Raw genomic sequence first — 23,849 nt, forward strand, 5'->3', positions numbered from 1 at the left:
AATTAGTTTGCAGATACATGCTGCATTGCAAAGTTCATAGTTTGAAGGTGGAGATCTGACCTGCAGGATTTAATGTACTGAGACCTTTGATGATGACCCATATAAAATATATTCATCTTGCTTCTGTGAAACAACTGTACCTCAAACATGAACAAAAAACAGAGACATATTTCCCTGTGTGGCACATTTCTGATCTAAACTAAACAGAATATGTCCAGTTTGTCAGTTTATACAGTTGTATTGAACCCGTTGAGTTCATCTTCAGTCTTTTGTGCCTGTGCTAATGTTGCCTTACAGTCTGTGTCACTCTACTTCAGAGTCAGACTGAACTGTAACAAGGCCACTATACCGTTTGTAGAAATGATATACGCACATCTGTTTGGTTATACACTTAATGTACACAGTTTGAGGCATGATGCATACACTGTTATAACACAACACTGTGGGTTTGGCTAAGAAAAACATCTGCATTAATCTGCAGCAGTGTGAATCACAGGCAGTGCAGTTTCACTTTCAGTTCACTGTTAGCCTGTTCCTTTTTTTAATGTGACCACCAGTCACAATGTTTCCTTTATTAAGTTTTAGCTTTCTTGTCTTGTGTTGGGCATATACTGAATTTTGGAAAATTTAGGGGAAAAATTGTTATTTTTATCTGAGACAGGCCAGTGCGCATTTGTACACATGACATGATTGTTTATGACACTAAAGTGGACCAAGGACTCCCACTCATCTGTTATCAAGTAATAAATGTTGTCCTGTATAGTGGACTGATTGGATGTTGTGCACAGCAGGTTGTGTGCAGACAAAGTAGTGATGTCAAACAAAGGCGGACCTGACGTATAAACGACTGTGAGGTGATTGGCTCTGTGAGATCCTTCCTTCTTCAACCTTCTTTAATCAGACTGATCAAGTGGCCTTCATGTTCATGCACGTGGTCCGTTCCTAGCAGCAAAGATAGATTAGGGAATGTGTCTTACACAGGACTGAGGGGGAGGGCTTTTACGAGTGTAGTCCTTTAACACTTTGAGGCAGTCCCGACGGATGTGTGGGACTCGCTCACGTTGGATTGGACGAGCAGCGCTGGAGGAGGAGGGCGTGGCAGGTGTCGCAGACCCTGACTGGTTTTGGTGAGGCGGGCAGAGGAAGCTCATTGTCCGAGCAACTGTTACAGAAAATCTCCCCACAGTTCCTGCAGTGGTGCTGGAGACGGACACAGGACGCAAACATTAGTGGTTTGTGTTTGTATTACAGAAGCAAATGACACCATTGTCTGTTTTCTTTAATCTTTCTGTTCTTAAATGCTTCCTCCCACTTACCAAAATTCACCCTAATCCCAGGTAAGTGGTGCTCAAACAGTCACATTAATGACAATTAATAACCATTAATTAATTATGCTCTTTAACATGTTATTTTTTCCAAGTAAATAAGGAAAAACTGCCCAACTGTTCACATTCACATGACATTTAGATATGTCGAGACTGACTGTGGATTGCTATCTCAGCAGCAAACATGGAGCCTCCAGTTGTGATTGAGGGATTTTTAAAGTGGACATACAGATCTGTAAAACTGACCTTTCGTCTTGAGATGGAAAACTCCTTCTCACAAAGCTTGCAGTGGCTGGCGTCCTTGTCCTTCAACCAAACCTGACCCCCCTGAAACAACACCACAAAGAAAATCACAGAAAATCAACACTCACTGATACTGACACGTGACCAAGGTGCAGCTACAGTTTCTTTTAATATTTTCATCTCTTTATTTGGTTGCTGCTTTACCTGAAGAGCTTTGTTGGCTTCTTTGATATCTTCAATCTTCATTTTGGATCTGATATCAAAATAAAATGGGTCAGTACAGGAATTAGAAAAAACAGCAAGTTGGTGAATGTAAAATATATGTGATATGTTGTAAATGAACTAAAATGTGCAAAAACAAAGTAAAGACTTTAATCATAGTTATAATATACATTTTGTTTTTTTTAACAAAGAATACATAACAATTTACATTTGTAATACTCCTACCTTGAACATATATGTCTAACTACCAGCTTCATAACTGTCTGTAAAAACAGCACAATGATAATTAATTTAAACATACTCGCTGAGTTTGGAGCCCAGTTCCTCGAGGGCTTGTTCTTGGTCTTCACAAATCGTCTTCAGCTGAATGTTTTCGTCCTGGAGACGATGGAACTCCTAAAAACATTAAAGCAAGACAGGACATGAATCACATCAGGTCTAATGTCATGTACAGTGTGTTTCCCCCTTTCTCCCTTCTTACCTTCTTTAGTCCATTGATCTGCAGCGCCTCTGTGCTGAGCTGAGATACCGTCTCCCTCTCTCTGTCCAGGTCGTTTTGTAACGTGTGCCTCCACTCCCTTTCAATCTTCAGGTCCGTCTCCAGCTGCTGGCTACAAGAGCAACACAAACAAACGCAACGGGAGAACAGGAGAGTAATAGATCATGTTAGAGCACACTAATTTATATTTGCATTCAAATGTTTGTCTTGCTTTTTAAATTCACAATCAACAAGAGCTGTGTGAGGGGGAAGTCGCCTGAGCAATCAAGTAAACAACTTCTGATATGTTTTTAACTGTTTTAATTATTTCATGACTTCAGGCCACAACAATTTCGAGTACTAAAGAGAAGAGCATTAACATGAACAGCTGTTTTACCATGCTGCACTGGTTCTCTAAATTAAGTGTTGTGTGTGTGTGTGTGTGTGTGTGTGTGTGTGTGTGTGTGTGTGTGTGTGTGTGTGTGTGTGTGTGAGGCTGATAGTCAGTCTGTCTTTGGAGGTGTTTCTCTTACAGTTGTCTCTCTCTGTGTTCGATCTGCCGCTGCAGACTGTCGGCCTTGTTGGCAAAGTCCAACTTGAAGCGTCTGGTTCCCTCCTCGGCCGAGGTGCGGTGCCTCTCTGCCTCCTGTAATCTGCACCATTATAACCAGGGACAAACTCAGGACCATGGAGAGAAAAAACTGGGGGTGAGGGTGTGGTGGGGGGGGTGTAGGATGAGGCAGAAAAGAACAGAGGAACATGGGAAGGACAATAACGGGCGAGGAGGGAGGTTAAGAACTAAGGTTTCTAGCGGGGTAGGATGAAGGAGGTATGGCTGAGGGTGAATGAAGAGGGACGGCATTGCAATTTTCACTGGAGTGCAGGGACACGAGGTGAACAAAACAGAGCTCAGTAAAGAAGACAAAGGGATGACGAGCCCAAAATAAAGACACACGATAAAACAACTGCTTTTAAAGTAACTTAACTGACAAGAAACAAAGAGAATAACTGACTGAATTAGAGCACTCAGACAGAGGGAACGGGAGCACAGCATCACTGTGTTGTCGTTTACAACACCATATGAAACAGAAATCCATTCTTAACAAGGCCAAGAACTCAAGCACACCACGTTCAAAACATCTAACTTTATTTGTCACGGTGGTAAAAGACAGTAGTTGTGAGTTTTTTTCAACAGCGGTACCGAGTTTTAATTCTTCTACAAACCCAGAGGAGTTACAGTACTATGAACATAGAGTTAGAATAGGTAGAATGACTACTTCCTGATTCATCACTTAGGTCAATAAATATGCCAATACGAGACACAACAACACATTCAGGGTCCCTTGACAGAAGCTCCAGAGGTTTTACAGCTGTGGAACTACAAGTCTTTACACTGGGCTTAGCTGTCTGTTCTGCAGAAACAAAGCACATGAATTTAGCTGAAGCTGCTGGTCCCACTGAGCTTTTTACATCTACAACACTTGACTGAACCGTACAATTTTCAGCGCAGGTGAATATTCAGGAGGACAAGGAGCAAGAAACAGACAAGCTGTGTCTGAAATCACTTCCTTTTTTAAAAAGGTACAGTGCACTAATACACCCTCTGTTCAAATATATAGAACGTATCCTCTATGTACTGCCTGAATATTTGTTTTTTTTTATAATCTTATAATGTGATACACAAGATATGACACAAACTTGTGGTTTTTGAGCGCCCAAAATCTCAATTTACTGTTTCACCATTGAGTAAACTATTCAATGTATATTATCTAGAAAGTAGTGACTGAGTGAGTGGATGAGGGACAGATTTCAGGCACAGCGAGGGTCATCACAGCCGGTCAGAAGCAGGCCAGGAGGTGCAATACATGCAGAGCTGGCAAACTGGCAACAAATTAAAAGCAGAGGTGGCAACGCTCCTGTCTGAACTCTCATCTGTAGCCGACACCACCGACTGACTGTGATGAAATGCAGGCAGCTGTAGAAACATCTTATCTAGGTTGTATGATGGGTTTCTCACTTCAAGCTGAACAGTGTCGGCTGCAGTAAGGTTAAAAGCAAAATGCCCCCATCTGACAGACAGCAAAGCACAAACGCAATAAGGAGGACGCCACTGAGGGACTGGACAAAGATTCTTCGGGAGGAAGGAAGTTCCTAAAAGCAGGAGACCAGTTCACCCATGCGGCAATGTGTTCTGCTCTGTGCCAGCACAAAGACAGCGTGTGTAAACCACCTCTCCCCAGTAACTTTTGTGCAGTCCCTTCTGTAAAACACTACAGTGACTCATCTCTGTCAAGCAGCGGCTCCAACGATCACCAGATAAAACCACTTAGAAGTTGTGACATGAGTGGCACAGCTCACTGTACTCATTCTAACTCAATGTGGCGACTTGTTAATTACAATTCAGAGCCCAAACAGTCAGTTTTTCTTACTGTCAGTGATACTGCATATAAACTGACTACCAGAGACAGGAAGAATGTGTAGCATGTGTATGTCGGTGTGTGTGTGTGCATGCCTGAGCATGTGAGTGAATAGATAAAGTAGTGTGGTTAATTTAAAATCTTTTTTTTCTTTCAGTTCCTATTAAAAGTTTAACTGAGGTAATATTCAGACAGTTCTCTGACCGGCTCAACACAGCTTTCGATGATGCTAAGTGCGAGACTGACAGGATGAATCCTCATTTAGCACAAACTCGACTGTTAAAGCTGTGCGAATGCAATTTCATTGAAGACCGTGAAACATGTTGTGGTGGTCTGCAGGAATCCCAGCACTCTGCTGATGATGATCTAGTCTCGGTAACTAAATTACCAAAACGATGCGTTCCAGTTTCACCTGATTCTGTGCCTGCACTCAGGCCATTAAACCATCTGAATATTATGTGCAAAAAAACAGGAATGTTCCTTTAAGTTGAGTCCATTTGTTCATTCATTCATAAGCAATCATGTGTCTGCATGTGTGTACATATATGTGCATATGTCTGTCCTCAGAAGGAGATGTCCTTGACTAGCTTGTACTGGTGCTCCGTGTCTGTGCTGGCACACTTAACAAATGACATAGCAAGCGTTCTGGTCTGACTTAGTAGGTCCTTATCACTGCACAGAGGAGCAGGGATAAAAAAAATCAGGAAAATAAGCAAAACATGGAGGTTTCAAAGGGAGCAAAATGGACGGATGATTGGATGGATGGTATAAAAGAGACGCACCGGGAGGAAAGAAGGAGGAAAGAAAGGAAGGAAGGAAGAAAGGATGTCAATACATCAGTATTCTACTTGGCCCCGGTTACACTAAACACTTTAAGTGACTTTCAACATCACAAGCACAGCAGGAAGTGTAAATGAAAGGCATTAAAACATCAAAATCTGATTTCACACTGCCAGATACACTCTGTGATCAGATTTCTCCAGTCTGGATATGCAGTATTTCCTTTCACAGTAAGTGTATGAGTGATGATTAGAGGTGGGGAGGAGATGCAGAGGAAGGTAATGTGGTCGGATAAATGAATACAACTACAGCAGGCAAAAACTGGTGAAATGTGCACAGAGCTTTACAGTCCACATGAGAGTTAAGCCTGGAGAGAAAGCTCTTCTCTCACAACAGTAGCCATCCACGGTTTGATCTCTCTAACCTCAATGGCACCTTAAACTTTTGAGAGGGGAGTTTATTAATCTGGTTTTAAACAGCGACTCTGATCAGAGCGGTTTTCACTTCTTCATTAGATTTTTCAGCCACAACAGCACAAAACCCACATTGAAAATAGCAAGTGTAACCAGGGTCTGTATCCTAGCAGCCTACTCAAACCTGTAGAGCAGCAACAAACATACACAGCCAATCACAAATAGGATGGGAAAGATTCAAACCAATGGGACTGGGGAGGGGAGGGATGGACTGAATTGACTGGGAGACGATGGGGTGAGGAGGGATCATAGGCGATCGATGAACCCGCAGATCTTAGGACGACTGATGCAGATATGGAGCACTTACACACCGACTGGGAGAACTGAGCATGCATGAAAATATCTGCAGTGTCTTCACTGACATGGTGAATTAAGGACTGCAGGGATTCCCACAAGGAAACTGTTGAGCAAATCCTGACATATCTCATCTTGAAGTTAGTAGGTGACGGCCGAAATAAGAGCTTCACTCAGTGCTGCATGAAACAGCATGTCTGCTTGTTCCCTGAAGGTTAATATTTTATTTCACTGAAATATATTAAATCTTAACAATGTTATGATGTAGGTGGAGGTGACACCCTGCAAAGGCCTGCGCCGGAAGAGAGACTTCAACCTAATTTGTGCTATTTTTTTCATAGACTCGATAAAAACTAAATCTGCAGGGTAAATGCAAACCTTTGTATCTTTGTATTCAGATCGCTTTACTACTTGCGCATTATTGTATTGAATAAAGAAGTATTCTGTTGAACAAATGAATAAAACTGACAATTTGATAGATCTGACAAATCTACGCTCTTACCCAAGATGACAAAAAAAGCAAACTTATCAAAAGTGTTTGAACAGTTTCTGAATCCATCTGCCATCACCTCAAATTTGTTAGTTCACAACAAGGACTGCGACTATTGTTCATCAAGTGACTAAACAGATCACGAAAGACACTTGACAATCACATCTCTCATTGCAATGTACTGTAGGTAAAAGATGATGTCACATACAGTACAGTGGGGAAAATAAGTATTTGATCCCCTGCTGATTTTGTAAGTTTGCTCCCCCTCAAAGAAATGTAATTTAGTTTTTATGGCAAATTTATTTTAACAGAAAGAGACAGAATATCAACAAAACATCCAGAAATAAAATCATCATATGAAGGTTATAAATTAATTTACATTTGGTGAAGTGAAATAAGGGCAAAAATCAGCAGGGGATCAAATACTTATTTTATCCACTGTAGCGCAGGAATAAGTCCTGACAGGAGGCAACAAGGTTTTCCGTCTCCTAACTTGTTTCCAAGGGGAAAGCCTGAGCACCAGCAAAGGAAAGGCAGCTAAAATCCTTTTTTCCCCACATGTGTTTCCCTCTACAACAGCTACAACCTAGACCACACAGGACTCTCACTAGACATGCTGCAATATAGAAATAAGAAAAAAACAACAACCATAAAATCAGATCAAATTCTACTAGAAAAATAAAACCTGTTTTTTAACATGGTGGTTTAATCTGAAAAGCACAATTTTGTTATCGTCAATGCAGGTTTAATGGTTTCCAGGTAATAAAACTTATTTTGCCAAAGGTGCACTGCATTGAGTATTTTCAGGAAATCAAAGAAATACAGTGTTTCAAGGATTTAAACGTAATAGAGAGTCTGGTTTGGACTGCTGGATGCATGAGGCGACATGTGGGACAAAGTCATTTTAGCTGTTTTGATTAGTGTTACTGTGCTGAAGCTGTCCCTTCACAGACAGTTTGTCTCACCTTTGCTCCAGCTGCTTCATGGTGGCAGTGATCTGATTGGTCTTCTCCTCCAGACGGCTGATCACATCATTCTTCTTCTTCATCTCCTCATCAGACGACTATGAAATGAGAGTTACTGGCTGTCATAAGTGTAATGAAAATGAATAGAACATTTCTACTACACATGGTGAGAAACTGATGAGTGCATTGCTTGTGTTATCTGTACCTGTACCTGCATTTTCTGGTACATTTCTACATTGATGGCTTTGACTTCGTCCAGTTGCTGTCTCAGTCCGATCAGTGTGTCCTGTTAATCAAAAGCAAAAGGTTTCAGTCGTGTTGTGGCCCTAGCGCCCTTCTGTTTCCATTGTCATACGACTGCTTGTGGTTTCCCACAGGAGTTACACAGACTAATGTGAAATGACCTCATGCTTTTCTATCATTCATATCTTTATCCATTTATCACACGGATTTCTTCATTTATACATTTATCCCCTTATTGATAAATTATGTGTGTACAAGTTGGAAATCAGCGCTACATACGCATATTGTGTTTTCATATTTTATATTTCAAGCTGAAATAAAAATAGGACAGAACACATGTAGCAACATATGACACAAATATTCCCACGATAACGACGCTGACATCCCCAGGTCTGACAGCTCATTCACCCGTTGGTATCGTTTTAATGATCCCAGAATCCACCTGGTAAAGCGGCCGTAATGAAGCCATCATGGCAGCTCCTGTCTCTCACAGCTTGGCTACAAGTGCCAGCTGGTGGTGTTTATGTTGCAGAGTTCACATTTTTGTCATAAGAGGCCAAACGCTGGCAGAGCTGCCAAAAAGATGGGCACAAGAGCCTGAGCCTGCACGCTGTTACTGCACCACGTGAGCAAGTGCAGGCAGGTGCTGTACTTTTAGTCTGTGCACCCAAAGGACTTGTTATCATCAGCTTCCACCAGCATCATTATTAGGATCACCTTCTTGAAATGTTTGTAATAATAATAAATAATAATCAATTTTATTTATAATGCACTTTACATTTAAGCAATCTCAAAGTGCTTGTGTGTAAATACGTCTGAAATGTTACTGATTCAAGCCTCGTCATTAACAATGTTACTTTGAACTCCTTTGTTTTGGTCTCTGTAAATAAACCAGTGGTCAAGAAGGACAGAGTGATGTCTGATTACCTGTTTTTCATGAATATCCTTCTCCAGGAGTTTCATGGCCAACTCCATTTCTTGCTTCATTGACACCTGGACCACCAACTCATTCTCCACGTCCTAAAAAATAAACCAAATATACACATATACTGTATATTTATATATGTTATTAAGCAGTCAGCATGTACATCACACTCATTTCTATAAAAAAGCAGCTGTAGTGTGACCTGTCTGAGCTGGCACTCCTCCTTCAGCTGTCTCTGGGCCTCGTTGTACATCTCATCCAAACCTTGACTAGACTGTTTGTATGTGTCTCTCTCTGCTGACACGTCGCCTTGGGTGACCTGGAGAAGACAACAGTTCAGCAGCGTCATGTATCAGTTTTATAAGGTTGTTGTCCAAGCTGGGTCTAATTTTCAGTTTTAAATCAGCAGTGTGTGTGTGTTTGTCTGTGTACCTCTAAATGTTGTTGTGCCTTCAGCAGGATGAGACTGTTCTCACTCCTCAGCTGCTGGTTTTCTTCCTGTAGTTTGATGATGTTGTTCTTGGCTATGGCTAACTGCTCAGTCATACATGCAGAAACACACAATAACAAAGTCAGATGGTTAATCATGCCAGCAAGAGTAGGTGAATCCAACTTATATCGTGATCCTTCACTGGCTAGTTCAACATGACAAATGCATTTCAGTTATGACGTAAAGCTGTGTGACACAGTGGGAAACAGTTTGGATAGTTAAAGGTTTTGCTCTGTACACAAGCACACAGTTTAGATTTCATATAAAACAATGACTTAAAGTTACAGTGCTGACTTTCATCTTTACACTGATACAGAAATATCTCAAGTGTGAGTCTCACCTCCTCTATGAGTTTAGAGTTGGACTTTTCCAAATTGTCAACTCTGCCCTGAAGACCATGGACTGTGGAGCTAGAAAACACACACAAATATATTAATTACATTTAATCTCAATGAATTTGATCATGCCAAAATTCATATGTAAATGTTAACATGTTCAGAGTGAAGGTATTTTGAGGTCTGCTTACAATAACCTTTCTAATTGCTGAAAAAGTTGATTTCTGTCTCACAGCAGTAAGGATTCACTAAATCTCAAGATCCATTTTGGGGCAGCAGATTAATCCAAGTTCACTTGAGGACAATACAAAGTTTGTGAGAAGAGGAAAACTGGAAAAAGAGGAAATGTGACTGAAGGAAACGATGAGCCAGAGCTGCATGTCTGAAACCGCCAGACTGGTTCAAAGCAAAACTGACTGGACCTATTTTAACATTCAGTCCAACTTTCAGTCCTCTGCTTCTGATTCAAGGAATCATAATCTGACATAAAGCAACGTGTGAGGTAGGCTACACATAAACTAGAATACCGTATACAGAATACAACCTAGGACCTTAAAAAGTCCTGGAACATAGTGTAAAAGTGTGTTACACTGTTGTTTCCATTCTGGAGAAAGACCTACGGACAGGTCTGTTTTCAATTTAACTCAAATGTCTTACTTGAGTTGTCGATTCAGCTCCTCTACATAGTTCTTCTGATCCAAGATGGATGCTATCTGGCTATTCCTGTTGCCATGGAAACAGACATAAAACAGAGCTCGGCATCACATTTACAGTATGAAACCAAAAAGACCCAGTGTTTCAGATAAAGTGGAGAGACAATGACGGATCATACCTCTCCTCACTCCTGTAATCGTCAATGTCGTTTTTCAAGTACATGGAGAAGTCAATCACCCCGACCTTAAGAAATAAAAAGTGTGTGTACAAACACAGACGAAACAAGCAAAACCCATGTTAATGCATTAAGGGGAAATAATTTCAGTTAACTACAAATGTACAGAGAAATCAGTATAACCATGCATCAATACATCAAGAAATATTGATGATACTGAAATATTTATCTTCAAGAATCCGAAGGCATTTGGCATCAAAATGATCCAGTAACTCTCAAAGGTTTAAATCCTCACCTAATGCTCAGGACACGACCTAATCTAAACAAGCACCTCCTCCTCCTCATGACTTCACTACTACTACTGCAGCTAACTCTGCCACATGCAGTCAGGTGTGAAGGGCGGTTGACTGCGAGACAACGTGTTTGCACTCAGGACAAAGTCTCCACCCATGGAGTAGAAACATGACACCACAGCATCTGCTCTCCAGCTGCCAATGCCAGGATAATGTGACGAAACAGACAAATATTTCTGCTTTTGAACACCGGACTGAGAGCAGTTTCATTTCAATGAACAGGAAGTAGAGTAACAAGACGTGAATATAGTACTGGTTAACGTGGCACAAGCCGATTAGATCCAATCATAGTGAGATCTGAATTGACAGAAGAATGCAAACCAGCTGTTTACACACCACATCATCAGATTGGATTAATCTAGATAGCAGTAGCATACCCAGAATAAGATGGGTTATTTTAATCAAATGATGTAATGTGTTTCAGGAAGGTGTTTACCTGAGAGTCTAAGTCCTCGCCTTTGACACACAAGTTGGCGTCAATGACATTAAGGCCCACCAGCAGGCCCACGATCACAGCCCCCTCCTCCTCGAGCATCAGCGCTGAATTCTCATAAAAATCACTGTGGAGGAAGATACACAAGATTATCCTACCAGGGTTTGTTCTCAAAAACATAACATACATACATATTCTACAACTCAAAATCTACTGATACACATCTTGTTTGTGTGTGTGACGTGTGTGTGTGTTGTACCTGAGCAGGTCTTTTCTGGTGATGAGCAGTCGCAGATAGTCAGCCAGCCGTTTCTGCATGAGCGCCAGACGCAACCACGCCCTGGCTCTCCCTAAAGGCGTCCTGGACAACACACAGGCGCAAACACAAACACACATCAATACAAGTAATCAGTCTGAGGTTTTTCCTTTGTTGTTCCTTTCTCTGTAACTGAGCGAGACAGTGACAAAGTCTGAATTTCATAACAAAACATCCATCCATCGGCTATGCTGCTTTTCTGTGCAGGGACACAGCAGGGGGCCAATCCCAGCTGATATGTGGTGAGGAGTGGGGTACACACTGATAGACACGTTCTCATCCTGGAGTGTGTGTGTCTGTGTTTGGACTGTGAGAGGAAGCCGGAGAACCTGAGGAGAACTCATACATTTCCAGGGAGAACGTGGAAACTCCTGAGAGGCGACAGCGCTAACCACTGCACCACCAAGCCGCCCGCCGCCATCTCAAATTCTTTCAATTTATAAATTCAATTTGTAACCATAACCTTTTCAAAAGAGATTTTCCACTTGCCTGAATGTTTAATATAATCTATACTTGTCTGGGCTCATTCCTTTCAGGACTTCCACCCTCATTGTCACTGATATGACTGCAACTGTGTTGATGTTGCGTAACGATATTTTAGAGAAGAAATGCAGTGTGCACTGGCCTGTCACTAACCTTTGAGTCTGAAAAAAATGCTGCTCTGCTACACATCTGTTGGTCTGACTCAGCACCACCAGAGGAAACAGACTCTGTTCTCCGTCTAAAACACCACAACTCTTCCCCATTTTGCTACACACTTGATTCCCTGCCTGGAAGCTCTGCTATGTTGTGACTGATACCTGAATAACAAAGCGAGTCTAATATGTATCATGTGCATGAATGAGTGGGAGCCTTACTGCAGCCACTAGAGGACAACTTGAATATTAATGTAGGATGCAGCGGTGAGGGGTTTTTGATGTTATGTTGACCACCACAGCAGGTTATACTGAGAAAAGGTCACAAGCGCTGCAAAATATCAAAGAGTTTCAACTTTTACATCACTGGAAAATTTGTTTATATCTGTTTTTAGTAGGGTTAGTAAAAAAAAGCGTGATAAAAGAAGAAGATAAATATGGAAAAGAGAGAAGTGAGGCGGCAGGTAGAGGAAAGCTGAAGTGAAAGTAAACCATGCTCAGGTACTTCCTCCATCCCACTCAGGTTACATTATCATGTTACTTGGGCATGTGGTGTTGTTGTGGCTCATGTTCTTCCACTAGTACGTTAGGTTTAGTAGTATGTGTAGTAATGTTTTCCTTACTTCAGTCCAGGCAGGTCTCGTACAGAAGCTGAGATCTCCGCTGCTTCAGGACACAGTTTCTCCACCAGCTCCAGAGGACCCCACAGAGACTTGTTAAAGCCCAGAAAGGACTTCTTCACTGAAGAAAGAGCACAGAGAGAGGAAAAGAGTCAGATACACATATGGTGAAGGCAAACACGCACTCTTCTGCTGTTTGGAAAGGGGGTTGCAGATACAGCCACGTCATTTAAAGTAGGTGTTCTCTGCACATTACCTCTGAGACCATGTTTGAGACAGTGCTCCATGACAACAAAGAACTGCTGAAGAGGTGGGTAGTCCGAGTCCAGTGTCCGTCCGAAGCTCAGAGCCGATTCAATCAGTCCTTTAATACTCAGCTTGGCCATGTTTAGAAGGTTGGCTCGCTCCATGGTCATGGGGTCTCGCATGGCTGCAGGAAAAAAGCCAAAGATGAACATTAAAATATATGGAAATATCATTATCACTTTATTAACTCTTGTATTTCATTAAACATATTTACAATAGGGAGGTATAATAAATGTAAAGCCAATGCAGCGAGGGCAGAATCCGCCCTGCACATCAACAGCTGTGGATTTATATAATAAATCTGTGAAGGAAGTATAATCACTCTTCTAAACCTGGATATTAATTAGTCTACAAATAATGAATTTGACACTTGGTTCACACATTTCTAAATATGTGTCTTGCCTGCAGCTCTTGAGATGACATAATAACATAATTATGCCTTGTGGTAGCAAACACAACACATCAATACTGCTGCGACAACTATAGCAATAATAGCTTTTGAACTGTCATAAATAAATAAAGACATCATATGCATATAGGTTCGACTATAGGGAATCTCCAGGGCCAGAGATTGTAAAGTCCTACAGAGACAGGCTTTTTACATGTTCTGCACATGAACGTCCGGGTTAATGTTTAATGTTTCCTAGCAATGTGGAAGAGCTTTAATTGCCCTGTATGTCAGCCTGGAGGCAGCTGACAAATCAACAGGTCAACACATTTCTTGGGAGGTGCATGACTGTTAAGTGCCCTGGAGCAACACACAACCTGTTTCTTTGTGTGACTTCTCCTATATAATACTTCAAGTGAACCTTATGATAAATCATTATACTAAAGCATCTGACACCATGAAGCTGAATGTTGTAATGTAAGATTTAATGTAATTCTTAATTTAAACTAATTTCATCTCATTGGGGGCATTAAAATTATCCAGTGAATGATGAGATACAAGCTGAGTTATGTTGATGTAAAACTTATAATTTAAAAAAAACATGTGGTATGTGTTGGCTCACCATCCAAAACAAATCTATTTTTTAATTATATTAAAATGATTAAAACAAACAAAATACGCACATTTGAATAGCTGGGACGAGATAATAGGTGGTGTTTATGTTTAATAAAACATTCAAATGGATTGAGTCACTCATCACAGTTGGCTAATCATTTCAATCCTATTTCAAATGCCAGTCTGTGATGTACACTTGAAAGGAGTCTGACACTAAAAATAGTTGCGAGTGTGGGGGGGTGACAAAGAGAGAGATGCTAGCTGATGGGCAGACACTGACAGTCTCACAACAGAGCTCTTTAGATTTGCAACACACACTTACTGGCTTCACAGGATTATCACCAAGAACACACACACACACAAACACACAAGGAACAACAAACCAATTATAACATTTGCATCAGTGCAGCATGTGATGCTTCAGGCAGTAAAGTTGTGTTTCAGTCTAATAGAGCAGCAGCACAGGCAGATGAGGATGCACCATAAAAAAATCAATTGGCCACACACAGACAATGGACAAGTAATGTTATGTTACACTGTTACATCCTCCACCCCAGCTGAAACCATGGCTGTAGCTACCCTCTCTCATTATCAGCTGACTGTTTGATTGATTGTTCCTGAACATGTCACTCTGTGTGGTGAGGTGAGGCTGATAAGCAAAAGGGCAGAGGTCACATGTGAGCATCTGTCCCTAAAACAATCACACATTGGGTGTCATCAGCACGCACACACACACACACACACATTGCACAAACCAAACTCTAACCTTGGACGGTCCAGTCCCCTGGTAGAGAGGTTCTGTGCTCCGACACTTTGGGCAGGACGTGAATGCTCCCTGAAATGGTCTCGGATGCTTTTCTGGCTAAAGCAAAAATTGGAGCCTGCCATCGCCCGTCTCCTCCTCCACCACTTCCACCTCCTCCTCCTCCTCCTCCTCCTCTCACTGTGCTGCTACTGTTAGCTTTATCTCCAGCAGCAGCAGCAGCAGCAGCAGCAGCAGATTTGTCCTCCTGCAGCCTCAGGATCCCAAACACCTGTGCTTTCTCCTTGCTGCCGTCCGCTTCAGACAGAGCCAGGTCGTGCTCTGCGGCCGATGTCATGTTCACGTACCGCTGGGAGAAAATTAAAAAAAATCCGTAGATAGCGCAGCGGTGGTGGCGGCGGCGGCGGCGGCTAGGTGCGACAAAACAGACCGATTTTACACGGCTTGCTAACCGTCAACGAGCTAGCTGTGATGTGCACTTCACCCCGGCGACCATTGTGACAACCGCAGCGTAAAAAAAAAAAAAAATACCTGTAATAATACCGCCGTGTTGAACCAATGACAAGTCCAGCTACAGTGTCAGAAATCAACCAGCAGTCAGAGCCACTCGTGCCGTCTACATGGTTACCGTTGGCCCGGGCGACGGCGACAGCGACAGCGCGACAAACGGCTCTTTTCCTCCGTACATTGCGGTGTGGTGGAGATTTGTTTACAGCCAGCGGAGCGGACCAGACCAGAGACCAGACCGAGGGTTGGCTCCCGATGGTCCCGCTGCACCCTCCGGAGGGAGGGGCGCTGTCAGGAGGGGAGGGAGGGAGGCTCACAAGACACACAAAGGCAGCAGCACTACGTAATGATTTTTGGTGACTGCTGAGTTTTGGACCTACCGCCCCCTGCTGGTGGAGGAGAGAACTGCTGCACCACAGCGATACAGCTCAGGGGAGTGTGTTTTTGACTTCCTCTATAGTGATTTATCTAACTAAGATTATAACAAATCATTACAATAAATCATTTTATAATCTTACAAAGCGTGACGGCAACAGCTTACTCACCCATTAAGCTTTTATATGTAGGCTACTACGGGTATATAAACTCCCCTCCCCTCTCTGCCCCATCAACATTGAACTCTGAACTATACATGCACACATACTGTACACTTTAACCAGTCCATAATTATTTTTTTAAAGGAAAAAAATAATAAATTCAAAAACTTACACTAGTGTTATTAATTTGCACGTGTATTGCTGCTATTGTGCCTTCTACTTTTTTCTTTGTTTTATTTTCTTTCCAGTTTAGTTCATATGCCCCTATCTAGATTTGTATTTTAAATTTGTAGATTGTTTTAAATGTTTATTGTCTGTCCGAGGGTTGGTGAGAAACGCAGTTTCGATCCTCTATATGTCCTCCTGTACATAGCCTATTGTAGAAATGACAATAAAGCTGACTTTGACTTTATAGTGTAGTAGCAAAGTCCTTCAATATTAGAACGTCTCTGGTAGTAGTAAGCAGATAACTAAAGGCTATTACTAAAGACTATACATAATAGGCATAATAGCAAGTTACATGGGAAATCTTTAAAGTTTAAACCAAAGTATCATAATTTCATGTTACATATATTAGTTTTAAACGTGTTCTTTGAATATGATGGTTTTAATTTTTTTATTATTATTATTATTATTTAAGAATAAAACAAATATTTCTCAACAACCTATGGCTGTAATAGCATGTTTAAAATATGAATTTCAAATATATTTGTTTTACACATGTTACAATTAAACAGTTCTAGGGCCAAAATTGGTATTTTATTTAGTATCTGTAACTGTTACATACTTGGCAGTGTTAAGACTGAGCTTTGAAACAACATTTGGGGAGAGGATGTGCATTTTCAGGCTCTGGTTGGTGGCTTGTTCATAGGTTATTAGGTTGGTGGGTATCTGCTGTGGAAATTTGGACCCACAACCTCAATATTTCCACTGTCAGGGCTAAGGCTCTCTTTGCTGTAGAGTGTAACATGTTGAAACCACAGAGGAAACTATTTATGCAAAACAGAATTAAGAAGACTTTAGATGCAGTGGAGTTAATAAACACCCACACAGGCAGCAGTGAAGAGCAGGAAGTAGACAGACAGGCTGAGTGGGCTATGTAAACATGATAAAGGTTTCATAGAAACAAGCATATTACGTTAATTTCAGGGCTGTAAATAATTGATTTAATTATCAATCAATCTTACAACAATGCTCTCAATTAATCAATTTGCCATTTAATCTGCAGAGTGATAGAATAAGCAGGACACTTTCTTTAATCATTGGTGCTGCCCATTGATTATCATTGACCCTGGGCCTATAAGAGAAGCACATACATTAGTGAATATCTATAAAGTTTAAAATAGAGAGTGGCCATGGGAAAGCTGTTATCTGTTATAAGGGACACTATGAAACCAGGTTACACTATCACAATAAAACAGATTAGCTTAGTCGTTATTATCCACCCACCTTGACTGTAGGCTAACCGCTCCATGCTCTCACTGTGTGTGATGCCCCAGCGGTGAAGACTCTGAGGGGAGTACATGATAATGCCGCTCTCCTCTGTTCACTGCCAAGTTGCAAAGGAGTTTAGAAGATCAAGCAGATCCCTGAGCCCTGAAGTGGCCCACTCCTTGTCCTTGTTGAACCGGTGTTATACAGTCAAGTTTCCTTCAAATTTCAGATTCACCAGTTTGATTCCAGTTTGCTTTGGTTCAGCCTCAGGCTGTGATGGTCCACTGTTGAGCTGGACAGGGACACCTGGGAGAGAATAAGACACAGTGGAGACTGTAAGAGACAGATGATCACTATCATAAACCAGCATATTCTACTACTCTAATGAATCTTGTAGCATCCCCACCAAAACTGGTCTGATTTCTAATTTCTTTTTAAACCAGAACTCATTTTACCTTATTTCTGGGCCTCCACCTCACCACAGTATGGATGTAAAGGCCTCCAACCACAGCGACTGTACAACGTTAGATCCATAATAACAACACAGAGCGAGACGAGCTGTCGCAACACAGACCCTACATTACACCGCATTACTACAACTATTGCTTTTCTTTAGTCTTTTGTAGCTTCTCTACTTGTACTTCTCTCCCTCTGCTCGACTTACGCTCTCTCTCTCTCTTTCTCTCTCTCTAATAGCTCTGGGCTGACCAGGGTCATATGACCACTTTCAGTTAATCCTCTGGACGGCTGTGTCCAGTCAGCAGAGAATTCAAGATTCAGGCTGCTGCTTTACTTTATCAGTATTTGTTTTCCTGTTGGCCTGAACCCTGATATTTGAGTTTCTTTTTTCTTTTTCTTTTTTTTTACCATGCTACCTGTTTTATCTTTGACATATGTTTTACCTGTAGCCAGCGATCATTAACAATGTGCCACATGTCAAAAGTCACCAATAGTGCTGTAATTAATGTAATGCTTTCATCCTGATGTAAAGAAGAAAAAAAATGAAGAAGAAGATGAAAGATGTATCCCCATGGCAATGTCTCTTTATAATCTGAGACATGCAGCCAGTGAATTTATCAGATTTCATGACTCAAAAGTCTGTTCCTCATCTTCTCTCTCGTCTTTCATCCATCTCTCCTCCAACCCTCCGTCTCCGCTCTTTCTTCTTTGAACCACACCTAAACAAACACACTCCTCAACAACAGCACTTCCAGGGTGGTATGTTTGTACCATATGACCATCTGTGGGAGCACGCCCTTCCACGTGACTGACTGCTAGACCAACCAATCAGTATCTCTCAATGGAGCCTCTCTCCACCAATAAGGGCGTGATGCTGTTTCATCGTAGTATCCAGCCTTTCATTCTGCAGCAGTGCTGGAGTCAGAGTGGTGCTATGTTCACAGTTTTATTGAATCACATATAACATTATTCTTTTGGTTAGCATAAGAGAAAAGGAGCTATCAGAGGAGATAAAATATTAATTGTAAGCAAAGACAAACATAGTAGGATCATTATAACATGTGTTGTGCATACAGTATACTTCTGCCAGCTATAATAACATCAACTACATGTTTCACACCATCATCTCTAAGGTGCATTAACATGTATGTTATCATACAGTTATCGTATCTTATTATCTTACCTAAGCAAGAAGCACAGTGATGATTCGTGGTTATGCAGATTGTCAGCAGTCACCAGTCTGGTTCAAAACAGGACAAGTCTGTGCTCTGGTCTTGTGATGGATTGTCGGCGATGACTCGGTGAAAACTGGCCAAGCAGAGGGTTTGTGTCGATCCCAGTCCAGTTGTAGCAGCTACAGGTAGCAGAATCCCAGTTGTCCCATCATAGGCACTTCAAAGGGTACTATTACATCTACTGCAGCAATGAACACACATAGAAAAGAGATACCTTCCTAGTATTCCCTTTCACATTTCTATCAATCTATCCATCTGTCTACCTATTTGTTTATCTATCTATCTATCTATCTAGCAGAGCTACTGCGAGGTGGCTACATTCAGTTCTGAAGCAATAAGCCGGTAACACGCTCTGGAGACATCACCGACAGAAACCACAACCATCACCCCACACAGCACCCAATGACAAGAGAGCAAAGAGCCTGGGAGAGGGGGAGGGGTTTGGGTGTAACGCAGCAAAAAGAGGAGAAGAGAGAAGGGAGAGGAGGGAGGGGGCTTGAAGGGAGAGGAGAGGAGAGGAGAGGAGAGGAGAGGAGAGGAGAGGAGAGGAGAGGAGAGGATGGGGGGAGGCAGTAGAAAGAAAACACAGCAGGAGGAGAGTGCTCATACACGCCCACACATCACAGAACATGTGAATGAAACACATGAAGATATGAATGAAAACATACAAATGTTGCTCAATGGTGTGTTTTTTTTCTGAAAGCAGAACAGAAGAGAGGAGGGCAAGGCTCTCACCAGCCAATCCCTGGCTGAGGATTGAACAGAGAGGGAGGACATTGTTGAGACAGAAAAGAGACTGGGGTGTGTGCGCGTGTGTGTTTGTGTGGAAGTGAATGACTTTGCAGCTAAGAGAATGAAATAATATCTCTGCAGCTAGAAATTACTCTCAGTGAAACAAAAGATGAGGTTGATTCTTCCATTACTTTGCTATAAACGGGAGCAACAATATCAAAGACAAAAAAGATTTTTGTAGAGTTGCATTAATAATATAAAACACAACAATTTTTTTTTTTTAAACCTGAAAATAGATTCCCTGTTTTCTCCAGTGTTTCTAACATCACTTTTGTAAACCAATCAACAGCTGAACAAAAGATAAATGAGTTTAAATTTTGTTGTTTTCCATTATTAAAGGGATAGTTCACCCTAGAATGATATTTCGCTCATTATCTACTCACCCTCATGTTGACTAAGGGCTGGAAGAAGTTTCAGATTCCTCCGTGGCTTCTCTGAGTTACAGGGGGTCTCGGCATAGCAGTGCATGTCCATATAACGGTTGCAAAGGGACATCGGAGCTCTTCGTAAAAAAACACACACAAAAAAACATCCAAATACCTCCATGATGCTCGTATGTAATGTCCGTCTTGTGCTGAAGCCCCAAATTGCGTAATTGTCCCGAAAAAAATTAAATAAGTCTATATTTTAAGCTTGTTTGTAGCGGAAGCTTCTCGAAGCTCCTCTTCCTGGTCCGTCCAAATCTCGCGTGATTTGCGCCGGCGTCAGCATGCGTCAGTGCGGTTACTGCGAATCACGCGAGATTTGGACGGACCAGGAAGAGGAGCTTCGAGAAGCTTCCGCTACAAACAAGCTTAAAATATAGACTTATTTAATTTTTTTCGGGACAATTACGCAATTTGGGGCTTCAGCACAAGACGGACATTACATACGAGCATCATGGAGGTATTTGGATGTTTTTTTGTGTGTGTTTTTTTACGAAGAGCTCCGGTGTCCCTTTGCAACCGTTATATGGACATGCACTGCTACGCCAAGACCCCCTGTAACTCAGAGAAGGGACGGAGGAATCTGAAACTTCTTCCAGCCCTTAGTCAACATGAGGGTGAGTAGATAATGAGCGAAATATCATTCTAGGGTGAACTATCCCTTTAAATATTTGCCAGTCAATGTGGGAGAAACAGCAGGTGCCAAATTGTGAATGGAATAAGCATTCATGTACATCTGGTTCACAGACTGCGACTATAAGGTGTAACACCAACACAATTTAGTGTCAGTGACTATTATTTTGGAAATATATAAACTAGGAAAAATGATAGGAAGCAAAACTTTTTTGCAGGAGAATATTTATTGTCAAACATAAACTGACAACAGAAAGATAAAGGAGAGCTGCTTATGCTGTGTGTGTGTGTGTGTGTGTGAACTTTGTCTAATGTACAAAATGTATTTGAAATGAACCGTCTGGAAAAAATAGGTTTTGGACACAATAGTTTCTTAAAAGTTCAAGAAAACTGCTGAAGTCAGTCATTTAAAATGTTACGTTAGAATTTGAAAAGTTAAACTTCAGGTAATGAGAGATGGTGCCGTGCTGTTGTTGCAAAGTAAACAGATATACACACATATTTTATCCAGCCCAACCTTAACCCTAACCCTTAACAACACAATGCAGTGATACTGTTACAGTCTAAATATAACAATATCACAACATATTGCCTCAAAAATTAAATGAATGAACACTATTAGCTTCAAACAAGAGGCAGTTATTATGGGGCAGTTGTAAATTATTTCATTATGTCACTGAATATGTGTAAATTATTAAAAAATAATTATGTTTATTGTAGTTTCATAGCTACTATGAAACAAGTCTGTTTAGAAGTTTTACAAGTATGAATCATGTATTGTAAATATGGCAAACAAAACCCACCCATCCATCCAAAAATGTCCATTTTTCTTGTTAGTCCTCAAACTCTGCAGTATAAAGAACCTGCTGGAATTTTATCCGCACCTCCATCCTTTTTTTCATGGTCAGCCTCTTCAGCGAGGGCAGAAGGCTGAGCAGGAACAGTTCATCCTCGTCTCTGACGCTGGTGAGGGCGTCTGCAGAGGTTATCTCAGTGTCTGTGATAGCTTGCCTTTTACGTTTCAGAGAAAGCCCCATCCTCCTCAGGTTGGTTGGACAGCACTCCAAAGCAGGAAAACTGGTGCTAACGACAGGCAGAGGACCGTGGTGCTCCTTCTCATCTTTGTCTTGATCCCGCTCCACGTCGTCACCACTTCCAGCTACCTGTGTGGCGTGAAAACATCTCATGTGGATCACAGCCTGACAGAGTCCAAGAACCTCCTACTAAGATCTAAACAGTTTTTTCTGCAAATGTACAGATGAAAATAAACTGTTTTGATGATTTTTACACACATTTTCAACCTTAAATGATTTATCTGCAAATATTAGCTTCTAACTAATGTATAAAATTTAGCTTATGAGAGAATTAATTCCACTACAGAACTATGAAAGGCACGTTAGGATACTTTAGGTACAATATATTTTGTCCATTACAGAGCACAAGCAGTCATGCTCGCAACAAACAGATAAAAATCAAATTAAAACATCCTATCTAAAGATGGTATTCCCAGTATCATAGAGGCTCGTTCACTGGAATTACTTCCTAAAGGCACTTAATGAAAATGAACTATCCTCAGATTTGAACTAATGAGCCAAATAAGTGAAATCATGTGTAGGTCTACCATAGTACAGCATTTATGTACAAATACGAATTACTTTATTCATCTCCAAAGGGAAATTCATTTGTCTGTCGTCCAGCATTTGCAGAAAAATCAAAAAGCCCAATGTCTAAAGGTACAAGGACCAATCTGGTAAAACATCAAGGCTCTTATATTTTACATTTTATTATAAAATGTAAAATAGTTGATGATTATTAACCTTAGAAGAGGTAAAATCATATTACTTTACTTTGTGAAGTCCTGCGTAGACAGTCTATGAGATAAACACAGCGTATAGTGTTGTTCCACCTGACGTTAAATTACAATCGGTGCTCTTATTTTGAAAAACTACACCCGGAAGTGCTGAGCGGTAGTAACCAGGTAGTAACGGACTTTTCATACGGTTAGCTTGTGCTAAAATGGTTAAAACATGCATCTAGTTTGCGTTACGGATGTGTAACTACACACTCACAGCTATGTTATACGTGTGTAAGTGTAGTTAACCTGTTGTAGCAGTAGCCGTGATTCCGTCGGCCAAAATAAGTGATCAGTAGTTAGATATTAGCTGCTAAAGCTATTAAAACAACAACAACAACGGCGTCAACACTGCACAAATACGTGAATAAATGGCAGAGCGGTGAACAAGCACACACACCTCGTTTGTGTCTCCCACCATCCCGGGCTCCACTCGGGGTTTGACAAAGTCGCTGAGCCAGGCCAGCTGGTGGAAGAGCACCGGGACCGGCGGCCTCTCCGGCTGGTTCTCCTCGTCGTCCAGCAGAGGGCCGCTTCTCTTCGCCATTCGCTTCTTCGCTTTACAGAACTTATCGCGCAAATTTTTCCACTTCACGCGCACCTCTTCCTCCGGCTTCTCCATGGCGACGGCGATCTCTTTCCACGACAGATGTCCCTTCAGGGTGTCTTTGTAATCCCGCCGCGACTGGTCGTACAGATTCGGGTGTTCCCGTATCAGGTCGGCCAGTTTCTTTTCCATTGTGTTCATTTCTGTTTTCTTTATTTTCACTTCACCGCGAAGTCCTTTCGTCGGCATCCGACGACCACGGTTCGTCTTCCGCGTCAGGTTGAGCTCGGCAGAAGGAAGTGCGGGGCTCCATGTTTTCAAAATAAAAGTTGTGTTTTTGATTTTCATTGACAGATTGAATAGGCTTCAAGACACTGTGTCTGGACTGGAAATAATTAATGTTATAATAGAATATATTTTACTCAAACTTTTCTTAAAAAAAAAAGACTTTTAATGACACACATTAATTTACAAATATATATACAAGTATA

At 41.4% G+C, this 23,849-nt stretch overlaps 2 protein-coding genes across 3 annotated transcripts; both read right to left on the reverse strand.

Annotated features, from left to right (window-relative positions):
- Positions 1-758: 758 nt before the first annotated feature.
- On the reverse strand, positions 759-19,287 carry rufy2 (RUN and FYVE domain containing 2). Of its 2 annotated transcripts, XM_085763537.1 has the most exons (20): positions 19,058-19,287; positions 17,431-17,721; positions 13,123-13,296; positions 12,870-12,987; positions 11,555-11,656; positions 11,299-11,422; positions 10,513-10,577; positions 10,338-10,403; positions 9,686-9,755; positions 9,288-9,389; positions 9,058-9,174; positions 8,858-8,950; positions 7,899-7,973; positions 7,688-7,785; positions 2,802-2,921; positions 2,272-2,401; positions 2,092-2,186; positions 1,773-1,821; positions 1,572-1,652; positions 759-1,200 (listed from the first exon to the last, which is right to left on the reverse strand). In XM_085763537.1, exons 2-20 carry the CDS (start codon positions 17,504-17,506, stop codon positions 1,057-1,059), a joined length of 1,899 nt encoding a protein of 632 aa, XP_085619663.1. In that variant the 5' UTR covers positions 17,507-17,721; positions 19,058-19,287; the 3' UTR covers positions 759-1,056. The 2 variants fall into 2 exon arrangements, with proteins under 2 accessions (XP_085619663.1, XP_085619653.1); XM_085763527.1 differs by lacking the exons at positions 17,431-17,721; positions 19,058-19,287 and adding an exon at positions 14,942-15,726.
- A 1,886-nt stretch (positions 19,288-21,173) lies between these two features.
- On the reverse strand, positions 21,174-23,683 carry LOC146989752 (uncharacterized). Its single transcript, XM_085763552.1, has 2 exons — positions 23,212-23,683; positions 21,174-22,122 (listed from the first exon to the last, which is right to left on the reverse strand). Exons 1-2 carry the CDS (start codon positions 23,605-23,607, stop codon positions 21,793-21,795), a joined length of 726 nt encoding a protein of 241 aa, XP_085619678.1. The 5' UTR covers positions 23,608-23,683; the 3' UTR covers positions 21,174-21,792.
- Between the last annotated feature and the right edge of the window lie 166 nt (positions 23,684-23,849).

Source organism: Trachurus japonicus, chromosome 3 (assembly GCF_045865225.1).
Source record: "Trachurus japonicus isolate A0001 chromosome 3, Traja_1.0".
Taxonomy (NCBI): Eukaryota; Metazoa; Chordata; class Actinopteri; order Carangiformes; family Carangidae; genus Trachurus; species Trachurus japonicus.

Excerpts from the sequence above, each read along its gene's own strand:
- rufy2 (XM_085763527.1), bottom strand. The coding sequence starts at position 15,275 with ATGACATCGGCCGCAGAGCACGACCTGGCTCTGTCTGAAGCGGACGGC. Across the intron at positions 11,423-11,554 it reads ACCAGAAAAGACCTGCTCAG|TGATTTTTATGAGAATTCAG; the intron begins GTACAACACACA and ends CTTCCTCCACAG. Across the intron at positions 1,653-1,772 it reads AAGCCAACAAAGCTCTTCAG|GGGGGTCAGGTTTGGTTGAA; the intron begins GTAAAGCAGCAA and ends GTGTTGTTTCAG.
- LOC146989752 (XM_085763552.1), bottom strand. The coding sequence starts at position 23,607 with ATGCCGACGAAAGGACTTCGCGGTGAAGTGAAAATAAAGAAAACAGAA. Across the intron at positions 22,123-23,211 it reads TGGTGGGAGACACAAACGAG|GTAGCTGGAAGTGGTGACGA; the intron begins GTGTGTGTGCTT and ends CACGCCACACAG.